The sequence below is a fragment of the Piliocolobus tephrosceles genome, chromosome 16 (genome assembly GCF_002776525.5).
Source record: "Piliocolobus tephrosceles isolate RC106 chromosome 16, ASM277652v3, whole genome shotgun sequence".
Lineage (NCBI taxonomy): Eukaryota > Metazoa > Chordata > Mammalia > Primates > Cercopithecidae > Piliocolobus > Piliocolobus tephrosceles.
In genome coordinates this window covers 32,473,718-32,495,891 of record NC_045449.1, presented here as the reverse complement: position 1 = coordinate 32,495,891, position 22,174 = coordinate 32,473,718, and the positions used below count along the sequence as shown (strand labels likewise).

The 22,174-nt window shown below is 41.1% G+C and overlaps 2 protein-coding genes across 9 annotated transcripts in view; both read right to left on the bottom strand.

The window, feature by feature from the left end:
* BCAS3 (BCAS3 microtubule associated cell migration factor) overlaps positions 1-22,174 on the bottom strand; it is a 722,154-nt gene that overhangs the window by 663,511 nt on the left and 36,469 nt on the right. The gene's annotated exons all lie outside the window — the stretch shown is intronic.
* On the bottom strand, positions 2,182-3,735 carry LOC111537667 (branched-chain-amino-acid aminotransferase, mitochondrial-like). The gene is given in 5 exon segments (XM_026456737.2): positions 2,182-2,407; positions 2,409-2,573; positions 2,575-3,057; positions 3,059-3,435; positions 3,712-3,735. Coding segments are annotated over 5 exon segments (1,134 nt in total). The 3' UTR covers positions 2,182-2,322.

Below are 22,174 nucleotides of genomic sequence, written 5' to 3'. Positions count from 1 at the left end.
AAGCCTGGGTGACAGAGTGAGACCCTGTCTCAAAAATAAAATAAAATAATAAATAAAAGAAAATTTAAAAATCATACTTAATGATGAGAAACTCGAAGCTGTTCCACTAAGATCAGGAACAAGGCAAGGATGTCCCCTCTCACCAAGTTTTTTAACATAACCGTAGCTAATACAGTAAGACAAGAAAAGGAAATAAAAGGTATAAAAATGGGAAAGAAAGAAATAAAACTAGCTTTGTTCACAGAAGACATGATCGTCTATGTATAAAATACAAATTATTCAACAAAAAACTGGAACTGCTAAGCAATTACAGCAAGGTTGCAGAATACAAGGTTAACATGCAAAAGTCACTTTCTTACATACAAGCATTAAACAAGTGGAATTTGAAATTTAAAAATACATTACCATGCACATTAGTGCCACCAAAAATGAAATACCTAGGTATAAATCTAATAAAATATGTACACAATCTATATGAGGAAAACTATAAAACTGATGAAACATATCAAAAGAGAAGTAAATAAATGAAGAGACATTCCATTTTCATGGATAGGAAGACTCAATATTGTCAAGATGTCAGTTCTTTCCAACTTACTGTATACATTCAATGTAGTCCCAATCAAAATCAAAGCAAGTTATTCTGTAGCTACTGACAAATCAATTCTAAAGCTTCTGTGGAGAGGTAAAAAATTCAGAACAGCCAACTAAATACTGAAGGAGAAAACAAAGTCAGAACACTGATGCTGTCTGATTTCAAGACTTACTTTTAAGCTACAGTAACCAAAACAGTGTAGTACCGGTGAAAGACTAGATAATTAGATCAGTGGGACAGAACAAAGAGTTCACAAATAGACCCATGTAAATACAGTCAATTGATTTTTGACTTAATAGCACAGATAATACAATGGAGCCAAGACAGTCTTTTCAACAAATAGTGCTGAAAAAACTGGACATCCACATGCAATAAAATGAATGTAGATACAGACCTTATACCCTTCACAAAAATTAACTCCAAATGGATTACAGACCTAAATGTGAAACATGAAACTCTAAAACTCAAAAAATAATATAGGAGTCTGGGCACAGTGGTTCACACTTGTAATCCCAGCACTTTGGGAGGCTGAAGTGGGAGGACTGCTTGAGGCCAAGAGTTCAAGACCAGTCTGGGCAACACAGCAAGACTCCATCTCTACTAAAAATTTAAAAAGTAACTGGGTGTGGTAGTGTGCACCTGTCGCCCTAGCTACTCAGGACACTGAGGCAGGAGGATCACTTGAGCCCAGAGTTTAAAGCTGTAGTGAGCTAGGATCGCATTACTGGGTAATAGAAGCCTGGGTAGTAGAGCAAAACTCTAGCCTGGGGATTAGAGGAAGACTTTGTCTCTAAAACTAAATAAATAACAAAGGAGAAAACTAGATGATACTGGGTATAGTGATGACTTTTTTGATACACCAAAAACACCATCCATGTAAGAAAAAATAAGCTAGACTTGGTTAAAATTTAAAACTTCTACCCTCCAAAAGACATTGTCAAGAGAATAAGCCAAGCCATAAACTGAGAAAACATTTGCAAAAGACACATCTGATAAAGTACTGTTATATAAAATATACAAAGAACTTTTAAAACTCAACAATAAGAAAACAATCTGATTTTTTTTTTTTTTTTTTTTTTTTTTGAGACAGGGTCTGGTTCTGTCACCCAGGCTGGACTACAGTAGAGTGATCAATGCTTACTACAGCCTCAACTTCCTGGGCTCAAGCATTTCTCCTACCTCAGCCTCCCAAGTAGCTGGGACCACGGGTAAATGCCACCATGCCCAGCTAACTTTTCTAAAATTTTTTTGTAGAGGCGGGGGTCTCACAAAGTTGCCCAGGCTGGTCTCAAACTCCTGGGCTCAAGCAATCATCTCACCTCAGCCTCTTTTTTTTAATTTTTTGATTCTATTTTTGTTGTTGTTGTTGTTGTTGTTGTTGTTCTTTGGCATTTTATTTCAAAATTGCAGCAAAGACAGAGAAAAAAAAAAAATCAACGGCAACACTAGGGGTCTGGCCTGAGAATGGAGAGATCTGGAGTCGGGGCCAAGGTGTATCCTTGACCTCACAACAAGGAGCAAGGGGCGGACCTGAACCCAAGACGACTGGCTGGGGGCCAAGATGCCTGGGTCGGCCCTTACGGCTTTGGGGGTGTAGCAACCACATAGGAGGCGCCAGAGACCCAGACACCGCCCGCTGGCCTTTTATTTAGTATTGCACTTCAGGTGAGTCATTGGTAGGGAGGCAAGTGCTGGCGTGATGAGATGGATATGGAGCACGGCCTGCAGCATCACACCGGGAACATCCACTCGTGGGCTCTGATTCCGTACTGGATCTCCTTCAGCTCCTTCTGGAAGCGGAGGATCAGCTCAGGCCTTGTCTTTGTACAGGATTCGGTGCACTGGGCAGACCTGGCAAGCGGTGCCCGAGCCAAAGACTTCCCGCACGCGGCCCTCCTCCAGGGCCCGCAGCAACTGCTTCATGGTGATCGTGCACTCCGCCACCCAGAACTCACCCCAGGTCTGAGCCAGTTCCAGCAGACTGTCTAACCACTCCATGAAAGATGACACCGTTCAGCGGGGGCGTCACCAGCTCCAGCACCCCATCTTCGTGGGTCCAGTAGACAAAGATGTTCATGGTCCCCACCTCAGTGAGCTGGTGGTCGGGCCCATACAGCCAGAGGACCTGTTCACAGCCCTGCTTGCGTGCCTCCTGTTGCACTAACACGGTGGGCCCATAATTCCCGCCTAACCTGTAGTTGCCGACCCCTCCCACCCAGGCCCGGATGAAGGTTGGGTCATCCAGGAGGGAGACCGGGGTCACGGAGCCTCCAGGGAAGTAGGCGCCCACTGGGCAAAGAATGACGAACAGGAATGCGCTCGTGGGCTGGGCGACACCCAGCGAGGGCTCGTTCCCAATGAGCACAGGCCGCACATAGAGGCTGGTGCCGGCGGCATCGGGGACCCAGGCCTTGTCCACCTCGATGAGCCGGCGGATGCACTCCAGCAACTCCAGCTTGTCGAAACATGCGCAGGGCTGAGCGCAGCATCCGGTCCATGTTGAGCCAGGGGCGGAAGAGGCGCACCTGCTGGTCTTTGCCTTTGAACGCCTTCATGCCCTCAAACAGCTGCAGAGAGCAGTGGAGGCTGGAGGAGGCTGGGTGCAGCGTGAGGTTCTGGAAGGGCTGGATTCGGGGCTGGCCCCAACCCTTGTCATTCCATTCCACCAGCAGCATGTGGTCGGTGAATGTCTTCCCAAACACCAGGGACTCGCCGGGGCTGGGTTTTTTATGAGGCTTCTGTGTCATTTCCAGCTGCAGGTCTGCAGCCTTGAAATTGGAGGAGGCATATCTTCTGGGACCACACAGACGCCAAGGGGCAGAGAGAAGCTTTCGTGCCCAGATCTGTCCTGCCCTGTAAGCTGGGTGAGTTGGCACTGATTCTGGAGGATGGACGTGAATGGCCGTGGTTACTGGTTGCTAGGTGAGTCACTGGGAGATGGGGCTGCAGCGTGGTCTTGCTGGTGTGGGGCTCCAGGGATTCCGGGGTGATCAGTGTGTGGGGCCCCGGATTGCCTCTGGGTGGCGACATCTAGACTGCTCAGCCTTGCGGCCATGCTTCTGCCCAGAGGAATAGGACACCCACAGTATGAGAGAGACAGACACAGTGAGACAGCCAGCCTGCCCCAGAGCGGCTGCGGCCATGATCCCACCTCAGCCTCTTAAAGTGCTAGGAATATAGACATGAGCTACCACACTCAACCAAACATACAGTATTTAAAATTGGCCACTAGACATGGAAGATGATAGGAAAAGAATGCCTCGTGTTTATCTTGAGTGCATTTTGCCTTTCTGTCAAAAATACCTTTCATGTCAAGAGTCTTCTGAATTAGTAACTGCTCTAATTTCACCTGGGAAGACAGAGAGCAAGAGCAGCCAATACCTGAGACCCTGGACATTTTAGTCTTATTCCAAAAATCATGTCCGATCACAACAATGCAAAATATGAAAAATACACCAGATCATCTGTTATAAATTTTACCAATCAACAAAATCAATGATTCTAACAGTTTAGTAGAAAAGAAAATGCACTATGTTTATTAGCTATATAAATAAGCTATATCTGTGTTTGGTTTTAAAGTAAGGTTAATAACATATTTATCTAACCAGGCAACAATAAATAACTTGCATATTTGTATATATATAAATATATAGTTGTATATTTCATAGTATGTAATAATTGGCACTCAATAAATGATAGTTAATTCAAAGAGATGCTTGTTGAATGATCTGATGAATGAATGATTCAGTCTATATTGGTCTCACTATTCTACCTCAATGTTCTTCGGCATAATATACCTTTACTCTCTTGTTCTCAAAGCATGCTATTAATATTTAACATATAGAAATTTGTTAAAATACCATATTGAAGAATACATTTTGGTACAGCTCAGTGCTCAGGTCTTATTTATTTATTTATTTATTTATTTATTTATTTATTTATTTATTTATTTTTGAGATGATGCCTCCCTCTGTCGCCAGGCTGGAGTGCAGTAGCGCGATCTTGGCTCACCGCAACTTCCGCCTCCCGGATTCAAGCAATTCTCCTGCCTCAGCCTCCTGAGTAGCTGAGATTACAGGCATGCACCACCATGCCCAGCTAATTTTTGTATTTTTAGTAGACACGGGGTTTCACCATGTTGGCCAGGATGGTCTTGATCTCTTGACCTCGTGATCTGCCTGCCTCGGCCTCCCAAAGTGCTGGGATTACAGGTGTGAGCCACCGTACCAGCCCAGTTCTTGAGCTCACTAATACTTTACTTCCTATGATTTTCAGCCTTGGAGAAAAGGCTGGTGGTAAGCAGCATCTTGTCTATGCAACAGGTTTTATCACACTAGTCTTCATAATCCCATTCAAGATCAAGCCAGTCTCCACCCACTCTTTTATGTATTTACATGTTTTTACTTGCAACTTGTTTTCTTTGCTCCCAGCGATCTAAAAATAGCCCATTTAAACATACAAATGTAGAGCTACCAATCTTTTCTAATTGTTTCACACGTACTAACCATATGGACACAACTGAAGACCTGTAGTTAAAAAGATCAGTAGTTTTAAAAGCTAAAAAGTAACACCAATAAAATTCTATTGGGGGGAAAAAGTTAATCTAAGGACTACAGTTATTAATAATGTGTCAATATAAGCTCATCAATTGTACTAAATGTACTACACTAATGCAAATGTTAATAGTTGAAAATAGGAGGGCTGGCCAGGCGCAGTGGTTCAGGCCTATAATCCCAGCACTTTGGGAGGCCGAGGTGGGCGGATCACCTGAGGTTAGGAGTTTGAGACCAGCCTGGCCAACATGGTGAAACCCCATCTCTACTAAAAATACAAAAATTAGCGGGGCGTGGTGGCAAGCACCTGTAATCCCAGCTACTTGGGAGGCTGAGGTGGGAAAATTGCTTGAACCTGGAAGGTGGTGGTTGCAGTGAGCCGAGATTGTACCACTGCACTCCAGCCTGGGCAAGAGAGAGAGACTGCCTCAAAAAAAAAAAAAAAAAAAAGGAGGGTGATAAGCGGATACATGAGAGGTGTCTGTATTTTCACCTCAATTTTTTTGTAAACCTAAAACTACTCAAAAAAATAAAGCCTATTAATTTAAACATATATAGAAAATGTAAAAGTCCCACAAATAAATGTTAATTTTCCCTAATAGGAAGAAAAAAGAAAACAAGGATAAAAGGTAAAAATATAGAGATTAGAGAAAGGAAGCCTTCTACTAAGGAATTCAGTTCCTAAAGCAACAAAAACGCCTCACGTAACCCATTTAAATATACACATGAAGGCCAGGAGTGGTGGCTCATGCCTGTAATCCCAGCACTTTGGGAGGGCGAGGTTGGCAGATCACCTGAAGTCAGGAGTTTGAGACCAGCCTGGCCAACATGGCGAAACCCTATCTCTACTAAAAATACAAAACTTAGCTGGGCATGATGGCACATGCCTGTAATCCCAGCTACTCGGGAGGCTGAGGCACAAGAATTGCTTGAACTGGGAGGTAGAGGTTGCAGTAAGCCAAGATTACGCCACTGCAGTCAAGCCTGGGTGACAGAGCAAGACTTTGTCTCAATAAATACATAAATAAATAAATAAGCAAGCAAACACATGTATAGTTATCAATTTGCTAATTATTTCACATGTGCTAAGCATACAGATACAACTGGAAGGAATGAAGTTCCTTAAAAAGAAGATTGATTCATTATAGTTTTTGTAACTTAAAAATTAATAACAATAATTTACTTTTAATTAGGGAGAAATTGTAAAAACGTAAAGGAGAATGTCGGAGGCATGGTAGATATCATCTTATACTAAGGAATTCAGTTAAGAAACAACAAAAAGAACTCACCTAGTTACATGAGTGGCCACAGTAACTACAGAGCCAGCTCTACTGAAAGCTGAGAGTCTCTCCCTCAAATCACCCTCTAAGCCAATTTGATAATATATTTTCATTTTATAGATAAGGAAACAAAGAAAAAGGCTGCCAAAAATAACCAGCCCAAAGAGGCATCAGAATCTCCTATAAATATACTATATGCAAAATAGTTCTTAAACTCAGGCCTTTTTTTCTCTAACAAGTCATTGTCAGTGTTATTTTACTGTATAAAATTGCCTCCACAATTTTAAAAACTTAAGATAGTACAGTTTTCCTAATAGTAAAGAGTAGTCCTTTTGAAAGCTCCTCAATTTAGGAGGAAGAGGGGAACAAGTGCCCTTTTGTTTTGTTTCTTGCCTGCCTAACCATAAAAGATTCAGTTAATATCAGAGTGTCAGTATTTCTGTAACCTACTGTATATACCATCAAGAAAAAAAAAATGCAAGCCACAAAAATCACATCACAAAAAATGCAAGCATCAAAAATGCTATAAAATGCATATTTGTGAGGACTAACAACTTATAGAACAGATATTTGCTGACCACATAAAGAAAAGAGCAACCTGGTCTGTATTTTGGTCTTGACACTAAATTCATAATACAAAACTTCAGGCAGGAAGGAAGTAAATTTCAAGAACAATATGAAAACCACAGAACACAAATAATGAATGGAACTTGTAATCATGTTTTCATACTTCCAGATTTTTGCACACATAGAAAGAGGTGTTTTAAGGCAACTTTAACCTTTCCCCTTCAGCCTGATTTTCTAAAGGAAGATCAAAGAAAAGCGGTTTGAACTCACACGTTCCTTCGGTTATGCAACACTGATTTAGACATTACACTTCAAAACTCTAGCCATTACTTCAGCAAGCACCAATCCAAATATCATTCCAGTCCTTTGAAGCCGCCTTAATGGTATCTTCCATTTGCAACTAACACTTTGGTAGTCAAAAGATCTTACTCAGGGTAGATGTTAATGTAAAACCACTCAGACTACACTGACACACACGCCTGGAAGCAGACGAGAAGGTGTTCAGAAGTCAATGTAACACCATTATAGAGAGTGTCGGCCTAGTGGCTGTCATAAACACTTCCTAATCACTCAGACATAAAAACTGGATTCTCTTTATTATTTTATTACAAGCTGGTAGGTGTTCAATTGAAAAGTGAAGAGAGAAAACAGTGTAACAGATAAACCAATTTTGGCTCATCGCCTCTTTCCACTTTTAAAAGACCGAATTTGTTACATTTTAATGGCATTGTAAACCTATCTTGATTTAATCCATTGGTTAAAGAAGATAGATTTGCAATAGATAGTTAACCAAGGAGAAACTGTTTACATTAAATAGAAGCCTAAAAGATTTTTCCATAAAATAGGTATCATATTAACTTGTAAGATTAACAAGATGATTTTTTTAATGATTGACAACATCAGTGGCAGCAGTAAGTGGAACAGCTATAACTCCCAGATACTGCAAATGGAAATATACAATAATACAGCCTATTTGGAAAACCCTTGGGCAATTTCTAATAAAGTTAAATATATGCCACCTACCCTGTGACTAAGCAATTCCGCTAGATATCTTAACAAAACAAAAAAAAAAGAGTCCATATATCTATAAGAATGTGCATAGACACTTTATTCATTATAGGCAAAGGCCAGAAACACATAGCCCATCAAAAAGAAAATAACTAAACAGATTATGGTATATTTAAATAGTAAAATAAAACACAATAATAAAAACAAACAAAAAAGGCAAACTACTATGATATAGCAACAACACAGATGAATCTAAAAAATATATTTAGCAAAAGAGGACAGATGCAAAAGAGCACATACTGTGTGCCTCTATTTATATGAAGTTCAATGCATGTAAAACTAATATGGGGTCAGAATAGTGGTTATCTTATCCTGGAAGGAAGAGAAATATTGACCGCAAAATTTTATGAGTACAAAATGTTTTACATTTTCTCCCCAATGGTGGTTTCATGCACTTGTATATGTATACACACAAGCATGCATACAGACTTATATAAACACACATATATACAAACACATACACACCGGTAAAAATCATCAAACTATAGACCTGAGATTTGTGCATTTCATAGTATGTACATTATCTTTATTTTTTAAAAGATATTATCAGGTGTGGTGGCTCACGCCTGTAATCCCAGCACTTTGGGAAGCTGAGGCGGTAGACTGCTGGAAGTCAGGAGTCTGAGACCAGCCTGACCAACATGATGAAACCCCATCTCTACTAAAAGTACAAAAGTTAGCTGGGAGTGGTGGCGGGTGCCTGTAATTCCAGCTACTTGGGAGGCTGAGTCAGGAGGTGGAAGTTGCAGTGAGCCAAGATCGCCCCACTGTACTACAGCCTAGGTGACAAAGTGAGACTCCATCTCAAAAATAAAATAAAATAAAAAGATAACTGTCATAAAGAAATTGTGGTATTCCATACAATGAAGTATTATTCAGCATTTGAATAAGCTATCAAGTCATGAAAAGACATGAAAGAACCTTAAATGCATACTACTAAGTGAAAGAAACCAAGCTGAAATGGCTACCTACTGTGTGATTCCAACTATATGGAAAAGGCAAAAGAATAGACACAGTAAAAAGATCAGTGGTGCCCAGGGCTTATCAGGGAGGGAGTGATGAATACATAGAGAACAGAGGATGTGTAGGGCAGTGAGACTATTCTGTGTGATATTACAGTGGTGGATACCTGTCAAAACACATAGAAAGTATACCACCAAAAACCAGGCCAGGTACGGCGGCTCACACCTGTAACCCCAGCACTTTGGGAGGCCGAGGTGGGCAGATCACTTGAGGTCAGGAGTTCCAGATCAGCCTGGGTAACATAGCAAAACCCCATTTCTACAAAAAAATAGAAAAATTAGCCAGGCATGGTGGCATGCACCTCTAGTCCCAGCTACCCAGGAGGTTGAAGTGGGAGGATCACTTGAGCCCAGACAAAGGCTACAGTGAGCCGAGATTGCACCACTATACTCCAGCATGGCCAACAGAGCAAGACTCTGTGTCAAAAAAAAAAAAAAAAAAGGAAAAAAGTATACCACCAAAAATGAATCCTACTGTAAGCTATGGACTGTGGGTGACAATAATGTATCAATGCATGTTCATGGATTGTAACAATTTTACCACTCTGGTGCTGGGAGTGTTGACAGTGGGAGAGGCTGTGCATAATGTGGAGGCAGGAGTTTTATGGGACCTCCCTATACTTTCTACTCAATTTTGCTGTGAACCTAAAACTGCCCTTAAAAATAAAGTCTGTCTTTTTTTTTTTCTTTTCCTGTTAGGTGAGAGCTGCACGAGGTGAGGGTCTCAGACGCCGTTTCTTGTTTTCATCACAAAGACAGAACAGCCCCGCTGCAGAGATGGTCAACGTACCTAAAACCCGAAGAACCTCCTGTAAGGAGTAGGGCAAGCATCAGCCTCACAAAGTACCACAGTATAAGATGGGCAAGGATTCTTTGTATGCCCAGGGAAAGAGGCACTATGATCGGAAGCAGAGTGGCTATTGCGGGCAGACAACGCCAATTTTCTGAAGAAGGCTAAGACCACAGAGGATGTGTAGGGCAGTAAGACTATTCTGTGTGATATTAGATTGTGCTAAGGCTGGAATGTGTTGAGCCTAACTGCAGATCCAAGAGGATGCTGGCCATTAAGAGATGCAAGCATTTTGAACTGGGAGGACATAAGAAGAGAAAGGGCCAAGTGGTCCAGTTCTAAACTTTGGGATATTTTTCTTTTAATTTTGAAGAGACAATGTTGAAGCCACAGAAAAATTACCTGAGGGAAAAGAAATACAGTGATATGCTTTAAAAATAAATAAATAAATTATTTTAAAAGTCTGTTTTTTAAAAGGTATCTATTAAAGAACTTGACCTAGTTAAATATAACCCTTAATTTCTTCAAGTGTAAAATAAGACTAACACTAACTAGTAAAATTGACAGGATAATACATAATATATGCAATATGCCTAAAATAATGTATGGTGCATTCTGAATATTCCAGTTATAACTTTTTTTTTCATATTCTACAAAATTTTACTAGGCAGCACAAGTGTTAAAACTCCTTCCTCTTGGCCAGTAGCAGTGGCTCACGCCTGTAATTCCAGCGCTCTGGGAGGCCGAGGCGGGCGGATCACGAGGACAGGAGATCGAGACCATCCTGGCTAACACGGTGAAACCCCGTGTCTACTAAAAATACAAAAAATTAGCCGGGCGTGATGGCGGGCCCCTGTAGTCCCAACTACTCGGGAGGCTGAGGCAGGAGAATGGCGTGAACCCAGGAGGCGGAGCTTACAGTGAGCCGAGATCTAGCCACTGCACTCCAGCCTGGGCTAACAAGAGCGAAACTCCATCTCAAAAACAACAGCAGCAGCAACAAAACTCCCTCAGGTCTGATCCTGGGTTAAAAAAAAAAGAAAGAAAAAAAACCCTCCCCCAGGCATCCCGTCATTCTTTGGGGGCTCTACAGCCATTCATTTATACCTCTATCCTAATACTGATCAAACAGATCAAGGTTTTTCAACCTCAGCACTACCGATGTTTTGGACTCAACAATTCTTAGTTTGGGGAGGCTGTCCTGTACATTATAGGATGTGTAGCAGTATCTCTGGCTTCTATCTACCACATGCCAGCTGCAATCTCCAGTCATGACAATGAAAAAAAATAGCCAAATGGCCCCTGGGAGAACAAAATTACTCCTGGTTGGGAACCACTGACACAGACTGCAAATATTTAGTGACATTTCCCCCAAGTAAGAAATTATCTCAAGACAGTGCTCAGGTCTTAGTTTATCTGTATCTCATAATACTTGACAAAGACCCAAACATTTCAATGTGGCTGAATGGAAAAATTATGGTACTATTCTAATAAAAATATAGATGTTAGCAGGAAGGGCTAGAGTGGAAATAAAATAGATTTAAAGCAAAGAGCAAGAAATTGTTATTTGGGGAATTTCTCAGATTGAGTTTCTAGCATACTTAGAATTCAAAAGCAGACAATTAAACCAATGAAAAAATAGAGTATAAGAATTACCCACACATCTATGGTATTATTCCAATTAATTGGGTAAAGAATGGTCTTTTCAGGAAATGGTGCTGAATCAATTGGGTATCATTATTCTAAAAATAGAGATAAATAAGAAATAAAGCTTAGGCAGATGGACTGCTTTGGGCCAGGAGTTCAAGGCCAGCCTGCGCAACATAATGAGAGCCCCTCTCTACAAAAAAAAAAAAAAAAAAAAATTAAGTAGCTGGGCATGGTGGCACATGCTTATAGTACTAGCTGCTCAGGAGTCTGAAGCAGGAAGATCACCTGAGTCCAGGACTCGGAGGCTGCAGTGAGCTATAACGGCACCACTGCACTCCAGTGCAGTGGTCTCTAAAAAATAAGGAAACAAAATGAAAAAGAAATAACCCTGACCCCATCTCATACCATACACATACAAAATTTGGGGGTTTTTTTGGTTTGTTTTTTGTTGTTTTAATGAATCTTAAACCTAAAGGTAAATACAACCCTCTAAAAGAAAAGGAATTTTTTTTTTTGAGACAAAGTCTCACTCTGTCGCCAGGCTGGAGTGCAGTGGTGATCTTGGCTCACTGCAACTTCCGACTCCCGGGTTCAAGTGATTCTCCTGCCTCAGCCTCCCAAGTAGCTGGGCTTACAGGTGTGTGCCATCATGCCTGGCTAATTTTTGTATTTTTAGTAAAGATGGGGTTTCACTGTGTTGGCCAAGATGGTCTCGATCTCCTGACCTCAGGTGATAAGCCTGCCTCAGCCTCCCAAAATGCTGAGATTACAGGCATGAGCCACCATGCCCAGCGGTTTTTTTTTTTTTTTTTTTTTTTTTTTTTGAGACAGAGTCTCACTCTGTCACCCAGGCTGGAGTACAGTGGCGCGATCTCAGCTCACTGCAACCTGTGCCTCCCGGGTTCAAGCAAGTCTCATGCCTCAGCTACCCAAGTAGCTGGGATTATATGCACATACCATCATGCCCAGCTAATTTTTGTATTTTAGTAGCAATGGGTTTCACCATGTTGGCCAGGCTAGTCTTGAACTCCTGACCTGAAGTGGTCCGCCTACCTTGGCCTCTCAAAGTGCTGGGATTACAGGCATGAGCCACCACACCCAGCCTAAAAGAATATTTTCATATCCTTGGAGTAAACAAAGATACAAAAAGAAATAATAATAGAGTAAAAGATAAAAAATCTGAACCACAATACTACTGCGTCAAATTTAAATGACCTGGGTTTGATGACAGTGCTATGGCTATACATTTATTCTTAGGAAATTATACTAAATAATTTATGAAAACAGGCCAGGCACGATGGCTCACGCCTGTAATCCCAGTACTTTGGGAGGCCGAGGTGACTGGATCACTTGAGGCCAGGAGTTCAAGAAGAGCCTGGCTAACATGCCAAAATCCCATCTTTACTAAAAATACAAAAAATTACCTGGGCATGGCGGCACATGCCTGTTGTCCCAGCTATTCAGGAGGCTGAGGCAGGAAAATTGCTTGAACCCAGGAGATGGAGGTTGCAGTGGGCGAGATCACGCCACTGCACTCCAGCCTGGGCAATAGAGCGAGACTCCATCTCAAAAACAATAATAATAATTTATGGAAATTATGGTTCAGAAAATATATGCATAGATACACAGACTGAGAGAATGACAAACAAATAAGGCAAAATCCATGATTGGTGAATCTCCATGATGGGCAACAGGAATACCTTGTATACATTATAAAGTTTTCTGGAAGTTTGAAATTTATTGCAAAATAAAAAGCGTTTTTTGAAAAAGGGTCTTACTGTGTACTGTGATGCCCAGGCTGGAGGGCAATAACATAATCATAGCTCACTGTAGCCTTGATCTCCCAGACTCAAGTGATCCTCTCCCCTCAGCCTCCTGAGTTGCTGCCACGAGGACCGGCTAATGTTTTACTTTTCGTAGAGACAGGATCTCACTATGGTGCCCAGGCTGGTCTCAAACTTCTAATCTCAAAGGCTCCTCCCACCTCAGCCTCCCAAAGTGCTAAGATTACAGGCATGAACCACTGTGCCCAGCCTAAAAAGCATTTTTTTTTTTTTTTTGGAGACGGAGTCTTGCTCTGTCACCAGGCTGGAGTGCACTGGTACAATCTCGGCTCACTGCAACCTCCACCTCCCAGGTTCAAGTGATTCTCGTGCCTCAGCCTCCCGAGTAGCTGGGACTACAGGTGCCCGCCACCACGCCTGGCTAATTTTTGTATTTTTAATAGAGACAGGGTTTCACCATGTTGGCCAGGATGGTCTTGATCTCTTGACCTTGTGATCCACCCACCTCGGCCTCCTAAAGTGCTGGGATTACAGGCATGAGCCACCATGCCAAGCCCCCTGAAAAGCATTTTTAAAACCTCACAGCCTCACAGAAGATATCAACACATCCACAACAGAATGGCCAAAACTGAAAAGACTGACAATACCAAGTGCTGCTGAGAATGCAGAACAGACAGAAATTCCAAATACTTCTGGTGAGAGTACAAAGTTGGCAAAACCACTTTCGAAACTATGTGGGAGTACCTACTAAAGGTAAACATGTACTTATCCTATGACACAATAAATCTACTCCTAGATCAATACCCAAGACAAATGAGTGTCTACATACAGCAAAAATTACCATTTTTTGTTTATGTCCATGAAAAATTACCATATGCAAGAATTTTCAGAGCAACTTTATTAATACTCAAAAACTGGAAACAACAAAAATGTCTATCAGTCATATAATGGATTTTTTAAAAAATTATTGTATTCACATGATAGATACTACACAGCAAAATTAATGTTACACATAATAGCATAAAAACAAATCTTACAGTCATAATGTTAAGAGACAAGCCAGAACATAAAAGTATACTTTTTAAATCTATGACCATATTTTTTAGACATTCAAGAATAGAAAAAAACAAATCTATGGTGATAGAAGTCAGAATAGCAGAATAATGGTTACTTGGAGGTGGAAAGAGGGTAGTATTGCCAAGCAAGTGGCACGAGGGATTCTTTTGAGGTACTGGAAATGTTCTAGATCTTAATCCAGGATGATGGTTAGAATATTTTATATATATATATATATATATATATATATATATATATATATAGTATATATATTCAATCTATGCACTTAAGATTTGTGCATTTTACTGTATGTATATTCAATAACATTTATCAGAAAAAAATTGCATTCCACAGACTTATAAATCAGCTTAGGTCCAAATAAGAAAATCATTTGAGTAGAAAATCATCAAAAAGATCTCAAATAAGAAAGAGTCAAACTTACAATGATAAATTTCAAACTCACAGTAATGTCTTCTGCCTGCGTCAAATCAACAAGAGTCACGCCACTATTCGCACACAGGGAAAAATTAAGTTTCAGATGCAAGACTTCTTTGAAGTGATACTTTAAGAAACATACTACAGGAAAAGATATTTTAATCCACCAATATGAGTAAATTCCAGAAGTTTCTTCAGTATTACTCTTCATTTCTGCTTTTATTCATCCATAACAACCAATTCCCTCCCACTGCAGATGTCTAAGGATCCACCTATTACTTCTCTTTCCAGGAAGAAGATAATGCACCAAAGAAAATAAAGTCCTATTCTCAACAAAGGTAATTTTTTTCACTGGACTCCATCCATATTCAACCTCTCTCTGCTTGCCAGTGTACCCAAATCACTAACTTTATATTACTCCCAAATGAGACCCATAAAAACTGTTTCCTGGCTAACAATCTTAACATGGCAAGGTCTATTGGCACCTAACCTCTAATAAATAGTAGACTAATTGGTATTTACCTCAAGAATGCCCTTGCATGTTTGCTCTAAAGCTTTTAGTGTATAAAAACTACACAAAAGCTTTAGGGCAAAAATTTCCTTTCAAGGAGCAGATGCACTTTTCTTAGATCAATGTGGTAGCGACACCTAGTGTTAGGTCATTGAAGTACTGTATATACACAGCTCCAAGAAAATACTACAAATACTAACTTTTGGCCGGGCGCGGTGGCTCAAGCCTGTAATCCCAGCACTTTGGGAGGCCGAGACGGGTGGATCACGAGGTCAGGAGATCGAGACCATCCTGGCTAACACGGTGAAACCCCGTCTCTACTAAAAAATACAAAAATTAGCCGGGCGAGATGGCGGGCGCCTGTAGTCCCAGCTACTTGGGAGGCTGAGGCAGGAGAATGGCGTGAACCCGGGAGGCGGAGCCTGCAGTGAGCCGAGAGCGCGCCACTGCACTCCAGCCTGGGCGACAGATCGAGACTCCGTCTCAAAAAAAAAAAAAAAAAAAAAAAAAAAAAAAAAAATACTAACTTTTGAAACGAAAATACGGTCATCTCTCTGTATCCACATGGGATCGGTTCCAGAATCCCTGTGGACACCAAAACCTCCAATGTTCAAGTCCCTTTTATAAAATGGCATGGTATCTGCACATAAACTATAAATATATAACCTATGCACAACCTCCTATATACTTTAAATCATCTCTAAACTACTTACAATACCTAATACAATGTAAGTGCTACGTAAATAGCTATATTGTCATTTTTATTTGTGTTATTTTTTATTGTTGAATTATTTTTTACTTTTTTCCCAAATATTTTCTATCCACATTGACTGAATCCATGTATTCAGAATCCATGGATACCCAGGGTCAACTGTATACTGTTTCACACAATACAACTGCCATATTTTAGGTGCTGTAATAAATATACTCTCCATTTTTTTAGAAAAAATTAAGCATTTCAAAAGAAGATAAGACGCTGGGCGCAGTGGCTCATGCCTGTAATCACAGCACTGTGGGAGGCCAAGGCAGGAGGATCGCTTGAGCTCAAGAGTTCAAGATCAGCCTGGGCAACATGGCAAAACCCCACATCTACAAAAAAAAAAACACACACACACACAAAAATTAGTTGGGCATGGTGGTGCATGCCTGTGGTCCCTGCTACTCGGGAGACTGAGGTGAGGGAATCGCTTGAGCCCAGGAGGTTGAAGCCATGATTGCACCACTGTACTCCAGCCTGGGTGACAGAGCAAGACTATGTCTCAAAAAGAAAAGAAAAGAAGAGAAAACTAAGTAGGCATTTAAACAGATAGCAAAAATTATAGGAAAATATCAGAAGACTTTTACCACTGAAACTTTAAGTGAGAACCCTTTATTACTTGTAAGACAAGATGCTATACAATTTTTACTTTACATGATTTTTAACATAGTCTAAGTCTAATAATCAAATTCTATTTCTGCTAAAACGATGCCATCTCTCATACTAAGCAGCACCAGTCCCCAGGTCAAGACTCTGGAAACATCTTTGACTTTCTTCTCTTCTAAATGTCTAACCACTTACCATGGTTTTTGGTGATCCCCTCACAGCAACAAACTTACTTTAGGCTCTGAACATCTAACATTCAGACAGTGTTGAAATTCACTCCTAACTAGCCTTATAACATTTTCTTTTCTCCTGCTATTCATCCCACTGCAACCACAAAATCAGTATTACAGACAGCTTCTGGAATGTATGTTTCCAAAAGCTTCTCAATGAGTCCAAATTATTATGGCTGAAAGAATAAGTCCAACTCCTCATTCTGCAATTCAAATCTCCTTCTTGAAAATTCTGTATCTTATTCTCATGACTACAAAGAATGTATAATGCTAAAATGAACGTTAATAATCACAGAAATGTTATTTGTGTGAAATAAAATAATACATGATTGCATGTCTAAACATACTTATCAAAAACAACTTCTTCTCCAACTGGATGCCTTGATGATAGTGTTTTTCAAACCATTTGTCATAAATGACCAATTTCCTTTTATTTTTCTAAAAGTTGGCACAAATGATACTTCTGTAAACTATATACATATGTTTGGAGAGTATGCACTGGCAAATACTACAGGTTTCTAAAAGCTTACTCTCATTTTCTGCACTTTACCTTTTTGCTGCCATTAACAAATGATTCAACAGTCTACGGTTCACACATTTAAAACCAAATTCACTACCTTTCCACCCAAATCTGTTCTTCACACACCTTCCTTATTTTTAAAAGTGATATTACCTCTATTCAAGATCCTCCAATGGCTTCTACAACTAAGTGGTGGTGGTGGTGGTGTTTTTGAGATGGAGTCTTGCTCTGTAGCCCAGGCTGGAATGAAATGGTGCAATCTCGGCTCACTGAAAGCTCCACCTCCTGGGTTCACGCCATTCTCGTGCCTCAGCCTCCCAAGTAGCTGGGACTACAGGCACCCGCCACCACGTCAGGCTAATTTTTTTGTATTTTTTGTATTTTTAGTAGAGATGGCATTTCACCATGTTAGCCAGGATAGTCTCAATCTCCTGACCTTGTGATCTGCCCACCTCAGCCTCCCAAAGTGCTAAGGATTACAGGTTTAGTAATCCTAAACTAAATTTTTTACTGGGCAGCAAAATTATACAAATAATTGCTAAAATATATACAAATGGCCAAGAAACATGAAAAAGTACTCCACATTATTAGTCATCAGGGAAATGCTAATGCTAAGTAAATCGTCAAGGTATAACCGGCCAAAATAGCTAAAATTTAAAAGATCACAAAAATTAGCCAGGCATGGTGGCATGTGCCTGTAATCCCAGCTACTCTGGAGGCTGAGACATGAGAATCGATTGAACCCATGAGGTAGAGGCTGCAGTGAGCAGAGATCGCACCACTGCCCTCCAGCCTGGGCAATAGAGCGAGGCTCTGTCTAAAAAAACAAAAAAACTAACCAAACATTGAACTCTAGGTAATTATATGCATGCAAAAGTAGTTAGGGGAAAGCATATTGATGTTTGCATTCCTCTGAAATGCACCGAATAAGATGGACATGAGAAAGTATAGTAGGCAGCTCTATGAACCCGTTCTGGTTCTGAGGGTTGCCTGAAAAAAAAAAAACTGGGAAAAAAAGAAAGTATAGGAAAAGTTTAAGGGTATACTCTAGTTGAGGGGTCCCCAATCTCTGGGCCAGGCACTGGTTAGGAACCAGGCCTCACAGTAGGAGGTGAGAAGCAGGCAAGCAAAAGCAAAGCTTCATCTGTATTTACAGCTGCTCTCCATCACACACATTACTGCCTAAGCTCTGCCTCTCCTCAGGTCAGCAGCACTAGATTCTCATCGGCATGCGAACCCTATTGTGAACTGCGCATGCCAGGGATCTAGACTGCATGCTCCTTATGAGAATCCAATGCCTGATGACCTGTCACTGTCTCCCATCACCCCCAGATGGGACCATCTAGTTGTGGGAAAACAAGCTCAGAGCTCCCACTGGTTCTACATTAGGGTGAGTTGTATAACTATTTCATTATATATTACAATGTAATAATAATAGAAATAAACTGAACAATACATTTACTGTGCTTGAATCATACTGAAACTATTCCCACCCCGTGGGAAAACTATCTTCCACAAAACCGGTCCCTGGTGCCAAAAACGTTGGGGACTGCTGCTCTAGATGGTGGGTATAAGTATTTTCACTGTAAAATTCCAACTTTGCTCTATATTTGAAATTTTAGATGTCCTTACAAGGGCTAAAACAAAGCCCTAGCCAACTGCCACCTCTTGGACATAATCTCTTACTCTTTACTTTGCTCCCCTAACTCCAGCTAAACTGCCTCCTTACTGTTCGTAAATATAAGAAACATATTCTGCACCACAGAGTGTTTGTACTGGCTTGGAGTGTTCCTCCCTCAAATACCCATATGGAGAACTTCACACCACTCCACTATGTCACTGGATCTTTGAGAGGCTTTCCCAGACCATCCTATGTAGAACAGCAACCCACGACAACACCAACCCCCCTACCATACATAACATCTATCACCATCTAACATGGTAGACATTTACTAAATCTATCTTCTCCACCTACCAGAATGAAAATTCCACAAGGAGAATGACTTTGTTTTGTTCAGTGTTGTCTCAGCACCTTCAACACAGTCTGGCATGTAATAGACAATTAATAAATCTTTGCTGAATGAATGAATTAATAAATGTATGGGATAAGTACAAATGACATGGCTGTAAAAGAATGTAATTTGGAAAATCTATCAGGAGCCTTACTTTTATTGATCTCTCCAAATTATATGACCATAAAGATATTTATCTCAATATTCTTCTTTCTTCCTTTTTTTTTTTAAGAGGGTCTTGCTCTGTCACCCAGGCTGGCGTGCAGTGGCGCAATCACAGCTCAATGCAGCCTCGACCTCCTAGGTTCAAGTGATCCTCCTGTTTCAGCCTGAATTTTTGTGGTTTTTGGTTAGATGGGATCTCATCATGTTGCCCAAGCTGCTCTTAAACTGCTGGCCTCAAGCAATACACCACCCTCAGCCTCCCAAAGTGTTGGGATTATAGGCGTGAGCCACCATGCCCGGCCTCAATACTCTTTAAAGAGAAAAAATTTGAGAAATCTAAATCAATCTCTAACTATACAGAAAAGAACGTTTTCATCTCAGAACCTCTGTTGACTGTTTATTGTTCCAGTCTTACCCTAAGTATTTTTTAGCTTATATGCCACTTCCTTGTCATAATATGTCATCCTTTTTCTCATATTACAACTTAAGTTGTATATGCATTTATTTTTATTTAAATCTCTCTTTCCTACTAGCTCCATGACAGTAAAGACCACATCTGTTGTGCTCACCACTGTATATCCCAGACATGTGCTGAATAAATGAACACCATTTAAATCTTCATAGTTTGTGGCTGCGCACATTGGCTCATGCCTGTAATCCCAGCACTTTGGGAGGCTGAGCCAGGCAGTTCACGAGGTCAGGAGCTCGAGACCAGCCTCACCAACACAGTGAAACCCTGTCTCTACTAAAAATACAAAAATGAGCACGACGTGATGGCGCGTGCCCATAATCCCAGCTATTCAGCAAGGTGAGGCAGGAGAATCGCTTGAACCCAGGAGGCAGAGCCTGCAGTGAGCCGAGATCATGCTACTGCACTCCAGCCTGGGTGACAGAACGAGACTCCATATCAAAAATAAAAAATAAAACCAAAAAAAACTGTGTAGTTCATGGCACCAATCTATCTAAAACTGGGAGAAGAAAACTTCAAAAAGTATGATATTTTGAGGTCAGGTGTGGTGGCTCACGCCTGTAATCCCAGCACTTTGGGAGACTGAGGCAGGTGGATCACGTGAGGTCAGGAGTTTGAGACCAGCCTGGCCAATGTGGTGAAACCCCATCTCTACTAAAAATACAAAAATTACCTGGGTGTGGTGATGCGTGCCTGTAATCTCAGCTACTCGGGAGGCTGAGGCAGGAGAACTGCTTGAACCCCGGAGGTGGAGGCTGCAGTGAGCCAAGATTGCGTCACCGCACTCCAGTCTGGGCAACAGAGCAAGAGTCTCCAAAACAAAAAAAAAAAGAAAGGCAGCGTATAGAACTTCAGTTTTTTCATATTTGAATCTCACCCCACTATTTGGTTTTTAAAATATATACAAAGATAATTTTGATTTTTTTAATTAAGAATTTTAAGCAAGAAAGCTTATATTTACCTCACCAAAAAAGAGTCAATAACATTGTTAGGGATGGTTGGAAAAAGGGGTTGTTTATCTGGAACGTCAACATAACAATCATTCTATGTCAAATCTGGTGTGTTTAAAGAAGGGATCTGACTGCTCAGGAAAGCTAGGAGAGCTGGTGTCATATACAAAGCAGTAGAGGTTGGGGAGTAAACTACTGCACAGTTCTGCTTTTGAGCTGACTCTAATTAACAATATTCCTAGACATCATCTAAGTTCCATTCACATCTATGTACTTCAATAGACAATTTTTTTAAATGTTTAACCAGGATACGCTTATTTTCTTAACCTGAGACTCCCAGGTGGGACAGTTTTGTCTTTCTTTTTGAGACACAGTCTCACTCTGTTACCCAGGCAAGAGCGCAGTGGCGCAATCTCAGCTCATTGCAACTTCCGCCTCCTGGGCTCAAGCAATTTTCCTGCCTCAGCCTCCCAAGTAGCTGGGATTACAGGTGCCCACCACCATCTCTGGCTAATTTTTGTACTTTTAGTAAAGATGGAGTTTCACCATGTTGGCCAGGATGGTCTCAAACTCTTGACCTCAAGTAACCTGCTTGCCTTGGCCTCCAAAGTACTGGGATTACAGACATGAGCCACTGTGGGACAGTTATATTATACTCAACAAGAGGGAGTCCTGAGTATATACTAGAAGCAAAAACTAAGCTAAGGTTTGGACAGGGGTTGATTTTCTGCCCACCTACACTTACTCAAAAGCAAAGACATAGCCAGGCATGATGGCTCACATCTGTAATCCCAGTGGTTTGGGAAGCCACAGCAGGAGGATGGCCTGAGGCCAGGAGTTCAAGACCAATCTGGGCAACATAGTGAGATATCATCTCTATTTTTAAAAAGCAGGCCAGGCACGGTTGCTCACACCTGTAATCCCAGCACTCTGGGAGGCCAAGGCAGGTTGATCACTTGAGGTCAGGAGTTCAAAACCAACCTGGCCAACATGGTGAAACCCCGTCTCTACTAAAAAAACACACAAAAATTAGCCTGGCATGGTGGCTCACACCTGTAGTCCCAGCTACTCAGGGGGCTGAGACATGAAAATCACTTGAACCCGGGAGGCAGAGGTTGCAGTGAGCTGAGATCACCCCCACTGCACTCCAAAAAAAA